Consider the following 18,467-nt stretch of genomic DNA (forward strand, 5'->3'; position numbering starts at 1 on the left):
TCTATCTTAAGAAGGGTTGAAGGTACATAAAAGTACTTGAGACAAAAATTGAAGAGAATTTTCCATTCTACAATTTTTCTTACTACCTTAAATGTCATAAAGTGTAAGGGAAACGAGATATTTGCAGAAAACTCATTTTCGTGACCTTTGACCTTAAATATCTTAAGTCGCGGACACGTGATTATATGAGACTTTTGAGGTAAGTTTTATACCATCAAAATAAAGACGTATGCAAATTTTCAGCTTATTATCTTTCATTCCGAGGTTGCATCCTTATTTTACCGGACTAAATCATGTATGCGGTGTTAAAAAGGGGACTATTATTCTTATTATTATTAATCGATTACACATTTCGAAAAATATTTTGTATCGATTTAAGTTTATATATGTCTATTAATAAACTTACCTTATCTTTAGAGTCCACATGGACTTTCCCACTATCCAATATCCTCCTTAGTAAGGGTAGATCTCCGTTGAGGGCTGCTAAATGTAATTGAACGTCGGATAAAGATTCTTTCTGAAAAAAACAAAAGTCTAATGAAATATTCCAGATTGATATAAGTTCAAAACGGAAAAATATTAGTCTATTTCCGCAAAGGTTTTAGTAAGCTTTATTCGTAATCTATAACTTTTATTGAAACACTTACCAATATTACTAATCGATAGTGATCAGACGGGAGAAGCTTTTTTTTGCATACGAATACTCTTACAAAAGAGCATTGAGTTTAGGAAAAATATTTACGTATGTTTTATAGATTTCGAAAAAGCCTTTGATAGAGTACCACATACATTATTATATCAATGCTTAGACTCAGTTGGTCTGGACACGTATGACATTAGATTGCTTAAAAATCTTTACTACAATCAGACCACTTGTGTTAAGGTGGACCAAGAGGTTTCAGCTAAAGTTTCTATTAAGCGTGGTGTTAGACAGGGATGTGTTATGTCACCGATGTTGTTTAATGCCTACACTGAACTAGTTTTTAAAATAGCGTTAAATAATCGCCGCGAAGGTGTTAAGATCGGTGGTGAAATTATTAACAACATCAGATACGCCGATGACACCGCAATAATGGCAGAGAGTCTAGAAGATCTTCAAACCCTGTTGAATGCTGTAAACAACGAATGCACTGAAAAGGGCTTAACAATCAACGCAAAAAAACAAAATGGATGGTGGTCGGAAAAATTAATATCGAAGACTCAGTACTAAGATTAGATAACAAAATCCTGGAAAGGGTGGAACACTTTAGATATCTGGGTAGCTAGATTGACTGCAGGGTTGAAAGTGACGAGGAAATTTCGACCAGAATAGAACTCGCACGGAAAAACTTTATTAACTGGCGTTCTGTATTATGCAGTAGAAGTCTGTCGTTGACCACACGTCTAAGAGTATTGAAGTGCTACGTCTGGTCCACTTTGTTCTATGGATGTGAAACCTGGACAACAAAAATAAAAAATCTTAACAAATTAGAAGCGTTTGAGTTATGGTGTTACCGTCGCATGCTCAGAATCCCGTGGACAGCACACATATCTAACGAACGCGTGCTAGAGACCGTACACAAAGAGCGAGAATTGATCAACATCATCAAAATGAGAAAGGTCCAATACTTCGGTCATATAATGAGAGGACCTAAATATCGCTTACTCCGGTTAATCATTCAGGGCAAAATCGAAGGAAAACGTTGGGTCGGAAGAAAACAACTGTCCTGGCTGCGTAACATTAGACAATGGACAGGTCGAACGGTGGAGGAACTGTTTCATCTAGCTGCCGACCGAGAATCATTTCATCAGCTTGTCAATATGACGATAGCCAACGCTTGAATACAAGCACGGCACACAAAGAAGAAGTGATCAGAAAATTACATATTTAAGCTGATTTATCGGAAAAAATTTAAAAAATGATTAATGCCCAAGGTAGTTTGACTGCCAATATAATTAAAGAGCGAAAAAAGTTGTTGACCAACAAGCAGATTTTACAAAAATGGAGAGGGAATAGCCGAATGTACATAGTATCTCCAATAGCACAGCAATTGGTTACCCATGCCAGAAATATCGAGAAGAGTTCTTTTTACCATACTAATACCTTTCTTCAAAAAAGGGAAACAAATCGGACCCGGAAAATTACAGAGGAATTAATTTATCAAAACCCTCCTCCTAAGTGCCTTCTCTGTTGAGGTTGGCGATCAATATGACAAATTTCTCTCTATTCTCGGCTTGATGAAATAATTCATTTCATTTTGTGTGAGTCCAATCTCTGATGTTTCGTAGCCAAGATTTTTCTTTCGTCCTATGCACCTTTTACCTTTAATCTTGCCTTCTAATATTACTTGGAGCTGCTCAAATTCCCTATGGCGCATTATGTGTCCTAGATATTAAACACAACATTAAAATTAACAACCAAAATGATACATGATGAACAAATAAACTGAATGAAATTATAACACTAACAGAAGACCAACAAGGTTTTAGGTCGGGAAGATCATGCACCGACGCTATATTTATAATGAGGTAAGTGCAAGAGAAATCATTAGAATACAACAAACTGGCATATCTATGTTTCGTGGACCTTAAGAAGGTATTTGACCGGGTCAAATTAAAAGACGTTATCCACTTACTGTACGCAAGAGAGATACCTCTAGGAATAATCAAAACGATCGAACATATCTACCAAAACAACACAATAAAAGTAAAAGTAGAAAAAGAACTAATCGACCCTATTGAAGCTGGCAATGGGATAAGACAGGGAGATTCTCTGAGTCCTCTATTGTTCAACCAAATTATGGATGAAATAATAAAAAAAAAAAGAACTAAAAAATGATACCAAATGGGAGAAAAACAACTTCAAATAATCTGCTATGCAGACGACGCAATACTACTCTCTCAAATGAAGATGATTTACAACGTATGCTGCACCAATTTAATATAACCGCCAGAAAATTTACCATGTTAATTTCCCCAAAAAAGACAAAATGCATAGTTACAACAGCAAATTTACTAAGATGTAAATTGTAGCTGGAAGGTCAGTGATACGAGTTTAAATATGTAGGCATCACATTATCTAGCTACGGAAAGCTCGAAACTAAAGTGGAAAATCAAGTGAATAGAGCAAACAGAGCCGCAGGCTGCCTAAATGAAACAATATGGAGAAATAAAAATATTGGGAAATAACAAGGGAAAAATGCATCCGAATACTGAATTCATTACTGTGGTCTAATAAAATAAAGATGCATACCAAACTTCGCGTATACATTGCAATTGTAGAACCAATTACCACATATGGTGCCGAATGTTGGACGATGACAAACAATGAACGAGATAAAGTAGACGTTGTGGAAATGGATTATCTTAGAAGGTCATGTCGAGTATCGAGAATGGGAAGAATCAGGAATGAGGAAATACGAAACCGTACAGGAATTAGAGATACTCTTTCAGATAGAATACAAGGAAGGCAATTACAATGGTATGGTCACGTGATGAGAATGGAGGAGGAGCGGTGGCCAAAGAAAGCCTTAATGTATGTTCCGCCAGAAAGAAGGAAAAGGGGAAGACCACCAAATTCCTGGAGAAGAGAAATTACAAAAACAATGCAATCTAGAGGCTTAGAAGAGGGAGATTGGAGAGATAGGAAAAGACGGAGGCTGAAATGCGGGAAGCGGCAATCGCCGTAGGACCCCCGTTATATGATGATGATGAAAAATATTGGGAAAGAAACGAAAGGCAGAATTTACAAAACAGTCATCAGACCAATCATGACATACGCGGCAGAAACAAGACCTGACACAGACAGGACAAAAAGGATGTTACAAACAGTAGAGATGAAGACACTTAGAAAAATTGATGGTAACACACTGTAGGACAGGCTAGGTGTAGAACATCAAGAACTGGGTAAGAAATAGAAGAGTAGAATGGAACGATCATATAAGCCGAATGACAACAAATAGAGTAGTAAAGACGGCAAGAGACGATTCCCCAAATATGAAGACGATCAGTAGGAAGACCATGAAAACGATGCAGACGATAGAATCAAGTCTATATAAAAATAAGAAGAAGAAAACGAAAAGGTGTTTTTAGAAACTCATTAGGTAACAAACCTATCTATGAAATGGATAAGAAGCATCCCTACGAAATCTATGCATAAAAAGTTTTTTAGGGTGCATTGTGGAAGGATCTATGAAGCCAAATAACCCATTTGAAATGTACAATCAACGACCTATGGAAAGTTCTTGTGCCAATTATATACAACAATGCAATGAGGCTATTTAACAAATTGTACTGAAGCTATTTTCTTGTGAAATTTTAAATTAATTACTATTTAAATGGGAATAAGCCACAATTAAAGGTTAAAATAGGTTTATTGAAGTTTCAATTTCCACTTCGGAAATCCGAAATTTCGAAAAAAAAAAAAGATTTCCAAAGTGGAAATTGAAACGTCAATAAACCTATTTTAACCTTTAATTGTGGCTTATTCCCATTTAAATAGTAATTAATAACAATTTGTATGAAAATTGAAAACCAGTGTGATGGTATAAATTCAAATTTCATCAACTATAGATGAATCTAAATGTATTGTTCATCTTATTTGTTTCGAAGATAATCAGCTCTCGTACATTATTATTATATAATATATAGATGATAAACCAACCATAAATTTTCAAGCAATTATTCTTGAGTTAAATCACAAGTACACCTTTTACATCTACATAATGACGGCAATATTATTTTTAGAAAAACAGCCGTATATCATTTCTAATGTTTAACCTCGAATCCAGATGATCATAGACAGTACTCACTACTTTTAAACAGGACTAAATGCCAAGTTGATTGCGTATGGGCGCGCAAATTATACCTACAGGGCGTTTATTAACCTCCAGCCTTTCTATTCTGTTCACGACGTGAAATACTTTCCTAGTATACCTGTCTATCGATAATTTGTCAGAAGATTTATCACGTAATCGCCAAAGGCAATGCACCATGTCACGATAAATATGATTATTGAGTTATGACAAAATACACTCAGATGCAAAAAAAGAACGCAACGGAAAAATTTTGGTCAAATTCAAAATATTTTAATTTTTTTATTTTTAGTCCCATTTTGATGATTTTTTTAGCACACTGTGTATAAATTTATAAATTTTACTTTGGTATAGTCAGTTTTCTGGTAAAATTTTATATTTGACTTATTGTACGGGGTTAATTAAAACGTGGTTTTATTATCCTAACTTTGAAACACCCTGTGGAATAATTCCGTTTGCGACTTTTCGTAAAACCTTATTTTTCGGTTGCAACCATGTCTCCTAAGCATTGTGTTTTTTGTTTGATGTCAAAATATACCTTGGTTCATTTTTTAGAGCCAAATAAATTTGTCACCCACAATTTAGGACTTTTTTAATTATGATTATTTTGGAGTTATTTTGTAATAGGTACGACGAGGTGGCTTTGGTGACTGCTATCATTATGTCATATTGACACTTACATTTTATTTACCTATGATTGATCATGGTTCTTAGTGTCGAAGATTGTGCGAAAACCGTTGCTCAGGTTGAAGATGGGCGAAATTATGAATATGTGGCTAGAGTACTACACACTCATCGCTCTACCACCCAAAGGATAGTGGAACGTTTTATAAGAACTGGAACAAACAAGTGTAAAGCGGGAAGTGGCAGGAAGCACAAAACTACTTCTTTAGATGATCGTTTTATACGAGTCAACGCTTTGCGGGATCGTCATTTAACAGCGGTGCAAACAAGAAATCAGCTTCAAGAGGTTCAAGGCAATAATGTAAGTGTATTTGCAGTTCGTCGATGATTACATGAATTTGGTTTGCAAAGTTGCAGACCAGCAACTGGGAATAAATTACTTCCACGACACAGAGTAGCTAGACTACAATTTTACAGGGAACATTTACATTGGAATTTAGGACGATGGAATGGAGTAATGTTCTTTTTACGGATGAGTCGAGATACTGTCTTCACTCATGAGATGGGAGAGAACGAATATGGCGTCGAACTGGAGACTCTGGAGAGAGATTTGCGGAGGGCGCTTTCAGTCCCTGCTTTAGCCATGGAGGGGGTTTGGTGATGGTATGGGCAAGAATATTCCGAGAGGTGCACACTGAATTGCTATTTATTGAGGTTCGTTGACTGCACACCGGTATGTTAAGGAAATTTAAGCGAATTACGTAGTAGGTACCCTTTTCTCAATATATCGGCGATGATTTTCTATTAATGCAAGATAATGCGAGACCCCACTCTGCAATGTGTGTCACGAACTATCTAGAGGAAGATGGTATTAATAAAATGAACTGGCTAGCATGTTCGCCAGATCTGAACCCAATAGAGCACGTTTGGGACATGCTTGGTAGAAATATTAGAGGTCGCGAAGTCGCACCAGTCTCAATTAACGAACTTCGCTTGGCTCTAGAAGAGGAATGGCAAAACATCCAGCAAGATGATATTCGCAACCTCATAGACAGCATGGGCCGACGTGTACAGGCAATTATAGAGGATAGGGGAGGCAATACAAAGTATTAAGTTATTTTTTAGTAGTTTTTCTTTGTTATTTGGTTACCTAAGTTAAGTTACATTAAGGTTGTTTTTTTATGTTTTGTTATTGTTATCATTGTTTAAATACAGTACTTCCGGGATGTCGATATGACATTCCTTTGATATCAGTCACCAAAGCCCCAATCGTCTTATTACAAATGAATACAAAATATAATGGTAATAATAAGAAAAGTCGTAAATTGTGGGTGGCAAAGTCATTTCGCTCCTAAAAATGAACCAATCCATATTTTCACATAAAACAAAAAACACAATACATAAGAGACATGTTTGCAACCGAGAAATAAGGTTTTATGAAAATCCGCTAATGGAATTATTCCACAGGAGGTTTCAAAGTTAGGATAAAGAACCACCTTTCGATTAACCCCGTATAATAAGTCAAATACAAAATTTTATTAAAAAACTTACTATACTAAAATAAAATTTATAAATTTTTACATAGTGTGCTAAAAAAAATGATCAAAATAGGGCTAAAATTAAAAAAACTAAAATGCTTTGAATTTGACCAAAATTTTCTCCGTTGGGTTTTTTTTGCATCTGAGTGTATTAACGAAAAGGAAACAGTTCTAACTGTTATATCTATGTTACAATTAATCTACTATCAAGAAAATCATATATCAGGAAAAAATTATTTCGTATGACGAAATAATGAATTCTTTTTTGTATGATTACGTCTACGATTTGAGATCAAGGAATTAATTTCGTTAATCTGCAACTTTCGATCGTATTCCACTTCTTCTGGATTAGTCCCCAATTCTATTAATGTTTCTATTATTTTTATAGATGTCTTTTATATCTCGGCTAATATAACCATTCACATGAATTATAACATTAAATAAGAATTTCTTTAACGCTGTATATTCACCAATACGAAAATTTTTTACTTTGCTTTTTTCAGTTTTCTTTTTTCAAGTTTAGCCAAGAATAAATACCGTTTAGCCGTGTTAAGGAATACCCTGAAACTAGTTTTGATCAAGAAATATCTTTTTAAGATTTTAAGACATTTTAAGAAATTCTCAAAAAATTTTAAATGCCTCGCATTTGTTGCCAAAACTCAAAACCCAAAATTCATGCTATAAGTTTTGAAGATTAGGCTCTATTAATGAAACTTCCATAGTGACCGTTCAATCAAAGTCATAAATTTTATTGGTCTCAAACAAATGGACAAATGGCAAAAATCGCGCAACATTTATAAAAACTGATTTCACTTGAGGCAAAATACAAAAATATGCATAAAATACGAATGATGCACTTTTTACCTTTAAAACGCATTTTGATTGTTGTCGATACTATATTCTGATGAAAAGATATCGAAATTCGCGTGCGTAATTCAATATCGCCTGTCGCTTCAAGCCTTGTTTCTGAGAAAACGGTTCATTCTACAGAAAAAGTACAGTTTTATTCAAAATTGTTCTGAAGCTATTTTCTTGTGGCATTTTAAAGTAATTACTATTTAAATGGGAATAAGCCACAATTAAAGGTTAAAGTACGTTTATTGACGTTTCAATTTCCACTTTGGAAATCGTTTTAAATTTAAATTTTTTAAATTTCAATTTACTAATGTTTGTATTTTGAAAACGATTTCCGAAGTGGAAATTGAAACGTCAATAAACTTACTTTAACCTTTAATTGTGGCTTATTCCCATTTAAATAGTAATTACTTTATTCAAAGTTATCTGTTTCATTTTTTATTTGAAAATTTTTTTCTATAAAGATTCTAACAGACTAAAGATTCTACAGATTCTTGATAAATAGAATTTTTAAATAAATAGAAGGTTTTAGGGAGAAGATGGGCAGCAGGAGTAGTAAACTTATTAACATGTTTTGGGGTAACAAAATTGACATTCTCAGCAAAATTCAACGTGTTCATATCATTTTTAAAGGTTCAGTGGCATTTTCGTCTGATGACTTGTCCAAACAACACGAAAAACAACACTTCAACACACAAAACTGTCCAGCCTCAATTTATTTTAAAGCTTGCTTTTACTAAGATATTCCTTGGAAGGAATGTGGATATCAAAATAATTGTACAAGTTGATTTCATATTTTTATTAATATTTTAAACAAAAATCGGTAGATACTGTTACGATAGATAATGACGCATCATATGACGCAAAACTGTAAACATATTTATTACTAATATATTTTCTATTTTTAAGTATTTTCTAGATCATACACCAGCCAGCAGAGACCGCAGGTAATAACCGATGGGTCCCCTCCGATAAAAAACCAGCCTGAGTTCCCGTTCATTCGAGGCAATTCAGGTCAACACCGCTGCGACCGGTCTTCCCCCATGTTCGAGCCAATTCATGTCTGCTTCTAGGGGATTCCGGAACTAACGGCATTTTATATTTAAAGAAGGAATTTTGTTGTAAAGAGTTAGTTAGTTTTTGAACATCGCGTCGAGTTTTTAAAATGTAACGCACGTAGATAAATTATATAATTATTAGTGTAAAATACTTGTAAGTGTTATAAGTGTAGAACCTTTGATAATAAATAAAACAATAAATTAGATTATTAATAACACAACAATACTTAGCAAAATAAAAATACACAACTGATAAATTTATAGACAAGATCATTAACGCTTAGCGATGACCGTTGACTAAGATGGGACGAGTGTTGCTTTTACAACAAACCGCATGAGCATCTGTTGTTTTTCTAAAACTATCCGAATTTTCTATGTAGTTTACTCCAGACTTCTGGGACTTTTCACAACTGAATGTGTGAGATCGATAAAAAACTACTATTCTAAGCAAACAACATATAAAGTCAAATTTACAAAACATGTGTTGTTTTTCAAATAAACGCTTCAATTGAAATAAAAATTTTGCGGCGAAAACATTTCCTCACCAAAGCATACCTTAAAACGAAAGCTACCAAACTTTGCCAATTATTAACAAGAAAGTATACGATATAAAAATATTGGTACTTTTATGATTTTTTTTACATCTTTTATATTCATTAGAGATACGATTGTTGACATAACATTGTGGCCAGAAATTAAATATTTGAAAACGGCTTAAAAATAGAAAACAGATAAAAATACGCAGTAGCACTTTTCATGATATTTTTGTTGTATAACGTAAAAAATGTTGGTGATAAAAGTTTATGAAAATAACTTTTAAAGCGACCGAATAGGATTTATTACCCTTTTAGCAGTTTATTTAAAAGTTAAAAATATGTACAAAAAAATAAAAAAGTAACAGCGGTGGATAATTTATGTGTAAAAAGTATTTTATTTAAATAATAGAATAGAAATATGCTTCATTGTCACTGAAAATTGTACAATTTTATGGACAAAGCTTACAAACGGATAGAAAAATAATAATAACAATTTAAAATTTACTAAAATTACATAAATCGTTAATATCACAAAATAAATGATAATAAAAATACACAATTCATTGCAAAACTTAAATAAATTGCAAATTGCATAAGAAATCCTTACAAACTAATCAGTTTAAGTTGATACATGTGATACCCAAATATATATAAAAAATACTTTAATTACTTGTGCATAAAGGTACTGTAAGTAGTAGTAGTAAGCCCATATGGGTTTTTTATAATTTCAGCATTTAATTTACTTTGTACCACGGACCTGATGATGCCTTGCAAATTTTAGAAAGCGAAACCGGTCGTCTGAGGTCGTAAAATTAAACTGATTGTAAGTCTAATTATTTCTTTTTTACCTTTTTAAAATGGACTCACATAAGCAACACATTCATGATATCAACTTTTATATTCGTTCGTCGTGTAATTGATCCTAGATTACCTTCATTTCCAAAATTTGAATATACCGATACGGGACAACTTGTATAAAGAAAATGTTTTAAAAACTATTTGGAATACAAATATATACAATAAATACCCTATGTTAAAATAATGCCAAATATCATTTGAATGTTTGACTCTTTCTTTTTGTTTTTGTTCTAACAATACAAGAATTTTAAATTTTTAAATCAATCATCCCACATATGAGATATTCTATTAATCAAAAAGTCCAATTATTTTAATGAAATTTTCTTTAATAATATTTGATTTGTTAAATGGCTTTGCATAATTGCTATTTTTAGACATACTCTAATAAACGTATATAAATTCCAGTCGCAAGTAGTAATAAATCAAAAATAACTTATTTATTTCCACATTTTTATTATTCTTCAATATACCTTTCGTATTTTTTATTGTTTTGTTGAGTTTCTCAATCTCATTCAGTATGAAATTTCCATAGCGATTTCACAGTTCCAACTTCTTCGTTTTTTTTTTTGTTCTTAACCTTGACCAAGGCTATTATGCTCTGACACTGTTTCTTTATAGCACCTGTATTTTCTACAAAGACACTTTTGCGAATAAGCAACACAATTAACAAAATCAATTATTTATGCTGCGTTTCGAGTTATAAATCGAAAGCCGTATTTAAGAGAAATAAACGACCTTATTTTTTTACTTTGGAAACAGAACAAATTAACTTGTTAAAACTAGACAACCGGGAAATACTATACTGTTGGAATTAATTGGGACAAAATGAATAAAAACAATTTTTTTTAAAACCTCAGTATTTAATCATTAAGTACTAGACTTAAATATGCAAAATGCATATAACTACTGTATATTTTATGCAAATATCTGGAGATTTTGCATATTTATGCTTCTTCTTCTTCTACTTCTTGGTGATCTTTCGATATGTTTAACTCTGATTGCCAACTATCCCTCCATCTTTCAGGTGGTCTTCCTGGAGGTCTCGAATCGGGCGGGTTATTTTCCAGGACAATTTTTGGGAGTCTATTCTCATCAATTCGTCTTACATGACTGTACCACATCCTTTTACGCTGCCTTCCCCATCTTACAATATCTTGAATTTTGCACTGCTCTCTAACGTTTATATTTCTCACCCTGTCTCTTCTTGTTTTGCCCACTATTGTTCTTAGAGTTTTCATCTCGGCAACCCTTGGCATCTGTTTCATTTTGTTGGTATCTTCGCTTACTTCTATGCCATATGTCGTATGCAAGTCTTGTAGATTGTAATTTTACTATCTGTGCGCATATACGGATTTGACCAGACTATCTCCCGCAGACATCCCGACAATGCGGATGCTTTGTTGATCTGACTCATATTTATGCGTTAACGTTAACTTATTTTGAATTGTGGATTCTTTAAATAATATTTATATAACAGTAGATAATGACTAAGTAACTGGATTCCAATGTTGCTTTTATTTCAATATTTCAGTCTTCAATATTACCGATAGTACCGATAGATACTACCTAATATTCTTGGCATTGTTGTAACAGGTAACCGATTATAATCTCGTAACAAAAAGTGTCATAAAAAAGGATAAGACTACTGGTTTAGATCTAATAACATATAGTACGATTGGCAGACTTCCTCAGGGGGCATTAGAATCACTGTCAATAATATTTAATCAAATAATTAAAAGAAAAGCTGGTTTTCCACAAGAATGGAAAAATACTGTTGTTATTCCTTTCTTAAAACCCTATAGAGATTCATTATGCGCGGATAACTATAGAAATATAGCTTTAGAGTCATGTATTGGGAAAATACTCCAAAATATAATTAAATTAAGAATTGAACAAATAATTGAAAAAAACCAAAGCAGTTAGGATTTAAAAGAAATAAATGATGTAACGGTAATTTAGCTTTAACAATAAATTATATTAGTACAGGATTTAGTTAAAATTTAAATACAATCGCAATTTTTTGGATATTAGTAGGGCATACGATACTTTCAATACGTTTTTGATGTAATATTTGAAATATTTATATCTAAAATAAATCAAACAATATATATGGCCCAATCCAAGCATGAACTGTATTGCCACAAGGGTCACCTCCCAGTTATACACAAGGTCCTTACACGAATTAATCAAACCTGAAATGGAGTGCTTCCCATATTCAGATGATTTTGTAATTCTGGTACAAGGGTCAGATATATATAAATTAAATAATTCTTAAATACTTATTTACAAAAATTACAGGAGTGGTTCGAAACACACAATTTTAAAATCTCAGCACATAAATCAAAAGGAAAACCTCCACAAGAACCTTCTTCATATAGGCCTATTTCACTGTTACCTGTCATGTCTAAATTATACCAAAAATTACTCTTGAAGAGACTAAAACCGATTATAGAGGAAAAAATCTAATTCCTAATCATCAGTTTGGGTTTAGAGCAAGCTACTCAACGATAGATCAGGTGCATAGAATAACAGATATAGTAGAAAAAGCTCTAGAAAAAGGAAAAGTCTGTTCCGCAATTTTCCTCGATGTAGCGCAGGCTTTTGACAAAGTGTGGCATGACGGATTATATCATAAAATGAGATGCTACTTACCAAAACAATATTCTGAACTACTAGAATCATATATATCTGACAGATATTTTCGAGTTAAATATGAGAAAGCATATTCAGAATTAAGAGGAGTTAAAGCTGGAGTTCCACAAGGAAGTGTCCTGGGGCCAGTGCTATACCTGCTCTATACCAGCGATATTCCATCATTAGAACCTAACACAATTGCGACATTTGCAGACGTCACATGCATTTTAGCAGTCGGACAAAACCACGAGGATGCAGCAACCATGCTACAGAACTCTGTTGAACAAATTAACATCTGGACCAGGCGATGGCGTATTAAATTAAATGAAACAAAATCTGTTCATGTCAATTTTACTAACAAAAGAGAACAACATATTCCAGTTAGTATAAATAGAAACCAAATACCTTAGGCAAATGCTGAAAAATATTTGGGTATGACATTAGATTCCAAGCTACGTTGGAAAGTACATATTAAGAAAAACAAATTAGAAATTAAGTCCAGAAAGATGTACTGGTTGATGGGAAAAAAATCCACTCTTTCTACTTATAACAAATTGTTATTGTATAAGCAAGTCCTTAAACCGATATGGACATATGGGATACAGCTATGGGGCTGTACAAAAGAAAGTAACGTTCAAATTATACAACGATATCAGAATAAATTATTAAGGAACATCGTTAACGCTCCATGGTACTTCAGAAACTGTGATCTTCATCGAGACCTCCAGATGGATACGGTTATCCAGACTATAAGTAAGTTTGCCGAGAGTCATGAACAAAGGCTCTCCAACCACGTGAATGTCGAGGCCATCAAACTCCTAGACAACGCCAACCAGATAAGAAGACTTAAGAGAACGAAGCCGTTTGAATTAGTGCTATAAGTGAGTAAAAGTGAAAAAGCAGAGCAAAGTTCGGCTAAAGTGTACACGTTAGCTAGTAGTACTTTAATGTATTAGAGACTAAGGAATATTGCTGAATGTAACCTTAGATAAGTTTTTTATAATATTTGTATATAGAACTAACCTTATTGATCAGAGTGAATGATCAGATAGCAATAATCATAAGATTCCTGTTGGAGTTTTATTAAATCAAAAAAAAAACATAAATCAAAAGCAATAATATTTAGGATAAGAGCTCAAGCTTATAACTTCCCCCACCTTACGTACCAAAACATGGAAATCCCATGGAAAAATGAAAGAAAGTATCTGGGATTTCATCTATAGCGTAACAAATATGAAAACAAGAGAAATCATACGATTTCCTACCTGGCGAAACTGAATTCAAATTTTTACCACTGTGCCTTCTAAAACTTGTAAAGCACACAAAAAGAAATATTAGCCCATAAATACATATTGAAACAAATGTCTGAAAAAAATAACATAGTACTTAATAAGAAGTTTAAATAAGTTAAATCAAGCTATAAATGCAAATAACCAATTTTGGAAGATAAAGCTATACCAGACTACTCATTAGCATATACAGACATACTCAAAAAATCAAAAAATATAATCCGATATAAAATTAATCCCATATATGAAGTAGAAAGAAAAACTCAGTGCAGCCAATATTTATTTTTCCGCGGAAAAATTATCGAGAACATTTTGTTTCCAGTGGACCACCAAGATGTATAGGAATGAGTAATCCTTCTGGATGGATGACGAATGTGGAATTCTTAGTTTATGTGAAACATTTTCATAAGGATATTAAATGTTCTAAGGAAACTCTAGTATTATTATTACTGGACAATTACGATTCCCATTTGTCGATTGAGGTAACAGATGTTTGCAAGGAAAACAGCATTGTTCTCTTGACCTTGCCTCCGCATTGCTCTCATCGATTGCAACATTTGCACAGATCGGTGTTTGGACCATTAAAAAAATTTATTAGCAGTCAGATGGATGTCTGGGTGAAAACTTCCCTTCTGGATTTTCGTGTAACTGGCATTTTCCCATTTAATAGACGTTTTTACTGATGAAGATTTGTTGCCATCATCCATTACAGATAGACCTGAGCCGCAAGAAAATATAGAGTTTCAGTCACAAGCAGCCACACAAAATATACGACGAACATCACCAAGTACGCTACCACAAGTTATCAACAAGGAACCAGACCAAGATGCGCAACCTTCATCTTCTCGCGCTTTAGTTACAGGACTTATTAGTCCTAAAGATATTCGTCCTACACCTAAAGCTCAACTCAGAAAAAATACTGCACAAAATAAAAAACGAAGACATACGACTATTTTGATGGGCACGCCTGAAAAGAAAGCATTATTACAGCAAGAGCAACTGAGAAACTTAAAAACTATTAAAAAAGGAAAACAAAAAGTCAAAAGGACAATTGTTTCAAAAGAAAGCGATGAAGAATGTTTCTGCTTATATGTTGTGATTCGTACACTAATTCAAAATCAAAAGAGAAATGTGTGCAATGTGTATATATAGGTTCTCCAATTTTTGTATGCATACATACCAATCTGATAACTCTAATAATTGATTTAAATAATTTATTAAAATGTCGCACAATAGTTTGTATTTTAATAAAAAAATAAATAAATAAAGATTTTTCATTAGGAAAATTAAAATATTCCTTGAAAAGCATAAAAGTTACTAGTGTAACAATTTGCCCCTGCCATGTAACAACTTACCCAATTGGGGGGTAATTTGATTGACAATTTGCAAGACTAAACAAATATATATTTTTTTCCTAAAAGTTTCTTGTAAATCTAATATTTAAAATAATTATATCGAAGTGAGAGCTTCTTACACCAATTTTTATGAGGTGCCTATTTTACATTGAATGCACAAAAAAATAAAATTGTAACAACTAACCACGGTCTCCCCTACACAGATCGAAGCCATAAGCTTTTATTGGAAAATTTTTGAAACCATTTGGTCATTTACTTATTCTTTCTATTCTAGGTAATAGTTTTTTACTTTTTTACTACTTTCATTACAATTAATTACTACAGTACAATTACCTACTTAATTTTTAAATTTATTTATATTGTTTTCTAATAATTAAAATAAACATTATTAATATACCATTATTAAACGTTTCCATTTACAGTATGAATATTTTCTAAAAAAAAATGCATATTTAATGCATATTTTCTAAAAGAAATGCATTTTTTATGTAAATTAGTGCATATTTATGCGCATATTTTTCACTTTTTTTGCATATTTGCCTGTGGAATCATTACATATAATAATGCACGCGGGACTAGCGATTTTTCTGCGGGACAATGATAACAGTACTTTATTTATCTATATAATACGTATTCTGTACATAGATGTTATGATTTAATTCTGTACAAAAATAATATCTATAATATCTGACCGCAATATATAAAAATTTCACTCAAATTTTCTATTTAAATATGTAAACAAACCGTGATAACCACTCGCTGTCTAACGATCTCTCAGTAGTGATTAATAATATATAAAAGCAAGTCAAATTAAAAATACAAGAATATTTATATCTAAAAATACAAAAACTAACCTTTAGTGACATATTTCTTAAAAATATCCTGACCCAGTTACAATATCTTCAGAACATATCTTGAGATTCGCGTATTGTTTCGAAACACACAAAATAACACAATTCATTCGAGTCTCGTTCCACTAATTTCTCTCTTTCTTATGCAAGACTTGACTCTCTGTGAGAAGATTAAGGAATAATGCAATTTTATGTTATACCACGTAAACTGGTGAATGAGGATAGTATTTCGCGTAGTAGTAGTGGTACAAAATTGAGTGGTGAATGTGAAAATTCATCGTGTGTATTGAACTGAAAGTCTCCGTCGCGCGTATTTTGAACATCTTTTGCGCCTGCGCGTTATTATCGAAAAATTGTAAAATTCATTTAATGTGGACTTTAAATGGCTAACATCCATCATAAACCTTTGACTAAGCTTAAACTAACCGCTGATAGATGTCACAATAACATAAAGTATTTGACATTGACATTGATGCCATATTTGTGTATAGCCATTTATTATATACTTTATTTTAGCCTTTATATCAAAAATTGAAATAATAATAAATAAATACATGTCCTTTTTATAATAAAGTACCAAACTGTTAATTCTTATGTGCTACTGAAATATATCTACTATAATCGTTATATAAATTCATTCTTTTTTTCTTCCAGAATGACGTAATGATGGCGAGTGTATCAAAAATTCACTTTTTATAACTAGGACGATGAATGGCAACACTGAAAGTTTCTTTCTTTTGACGTTTGCGAACGAATCCATTTTCTGGAATTTATAATAAAAGAAAAGTAAGTTTAATAACAGCTATAATTGTAACAGAGTCATAAATTATATTTATTTATACTTGTGATATTTCTTTTTTAGTTATAAAAGATGGAAAACGACGCAGGTGAAACCGTTGACTTGTACTGCCCAAGGAAATGGTAAGGTTATGTGTACACGTGTTTTCAGTTGATTTACATTATTTTAACATACTTACTTTATCAAAAAATAACAAGTTAAACACTAACTATTTGATACCTATGTATTTCTATAAAACCTAAATTTATTTTTATGTTTCAGCTCCGCCAGCAACAGAATTATCCACGCCAAAGATCATGCCTCCATCCAACTTAGCATTGCTGATGTAGATCCCCAAACCGGCAGAATGACCGAAAGCTCTAAAAGCTACGCATTGTGTGGTGCTATTAGGAGAATGGGTGAATCAGATGACTGCATTGTTAGGTTAACAAAGAAAGATGGAATCTTAGCAAAGTAAGTTTTTTGTTGTGATTTTGGTTCTTGGTCATTTATGGGAAATAGATCTATGTGTGTACTACTGCATTAACAAAACAGAGATATATCTCACTAAAATTGGACTATAAACATAGTGTATAGAATAACATTGGACTGTCTTACAGGACGACTTCTTTTAACATGTAACGTTCTTTATTAAGATTTAGATTAACATCTAAACCATTTAGATTTTCTGTTGGTAATTCTTGTAAATATTTACTTTGAACGTGTTGAAGAGTCCAGAAGATGCAGTAGCTCAAATTCTTGGTGCTGACATTTATAGACAAGAATATGGTACAGAGGGTTTGTAATTCAATAATAAACCTTGCAAGTAGGAGGTGATTTGTTTAAATACCTTCATAAATAATTTCTTGTTTTATAACAATTATTCGTTTTTATTTTTAATAAAGTAAGATTAAATTAAGATATTTTTTTTAACAGTAACTAAGGAAAAATTCATATTTGGAAAGGATCAATTTTTAGACACACTACCTTGTACCTACTAGTCTAATTATATAAGTATCTAATCATAGTAGTACCTAATACAGTATACATTTAATGTACCACCTCTTGTCTACTAAAATATTCACCTTGTATTAACTACATAGAATGTTTAGAACTGTTAATACATTGTGTGTTTCTTCATTTGTATTTTTTCCCTATTTTTATTGATAAAATTGTAATATTTTTATTTGTTTCAGGAACTTCTAATTCCAATGTTTGTGACTATGGATGAAGAAAATATATTGAATGTGTATATTAACTTTATTCATTAAATAAACAATTATTTATAAGTTTTATAA

The 18,467-nt window shown here is 32.3% G+C and overlaps 2 protein-coding genes across 2 annotated transcripts in view; one reads left to right on the forward strand and one right to left on the reverse strand.

The window, feature by feature from the left end:
• The window catches only part of LOC140444952 (uncharacterized), an 85,461-nt gene extending 68,604 nt beyond the window's left edge, over window positions 1-16,857 (reverse strand). The window contains exons 1-2 of the mRNA XM_072536669.1: window positions 16,395-16,857; window positions 407-517 (exon numbers count right to left, since the gene is read on the reverse strand). Coding sequence (XP_072392770.1) covers window positions 407-517; window positions 16,395-16,406 — 123 coding nt within the window. The 5' untranslated portion in view covers window positions 16,407-16,857. The remainder of the gene's footprint in view (window positions 1-406; window positions 518-16,394) is intronic.
• Window positions 16,858-17,035: 178 nt separating this feature from the next.
• RpS21 (ribosomal protein S21) lies at window positions 17,036-18,467 on the forward strand. Its single transcript, XM_072536670.1, has 4 exons — window positions 17,036-17,177; window positions 17,254-17,312; window positions 17,452-17,643; window positions 18,366-18,467. The coding sequence occupies exons 2-4, from the start codon at window positions 17,263-17,265 to the stop codon at window positions 18,373-18,375; spliced, it is 252 nt and encodes an 83-aa protein (XP_072392771.1). The 5' UTR covers window positions 17,036-17,177; window positions 17,254-17,262; the 3' UTR covers window positions 18,376-18,467.

The sequence above is a fragment of the Diabrotica undecimpunctata genome, chromosome 7, assembly GCF_040954645.1.
Source record: "Diabrotica undecimpunctata isolate CICGRU chromosome 7, icDiaUnde3, whole genome shotgun sequence".
NCBI lineage: Eukaryota > Metazoa > Arthropoda > Insecta > Coleoptera > Chrysomelidae > Diabrotica > Diabrotica undecimpunctata.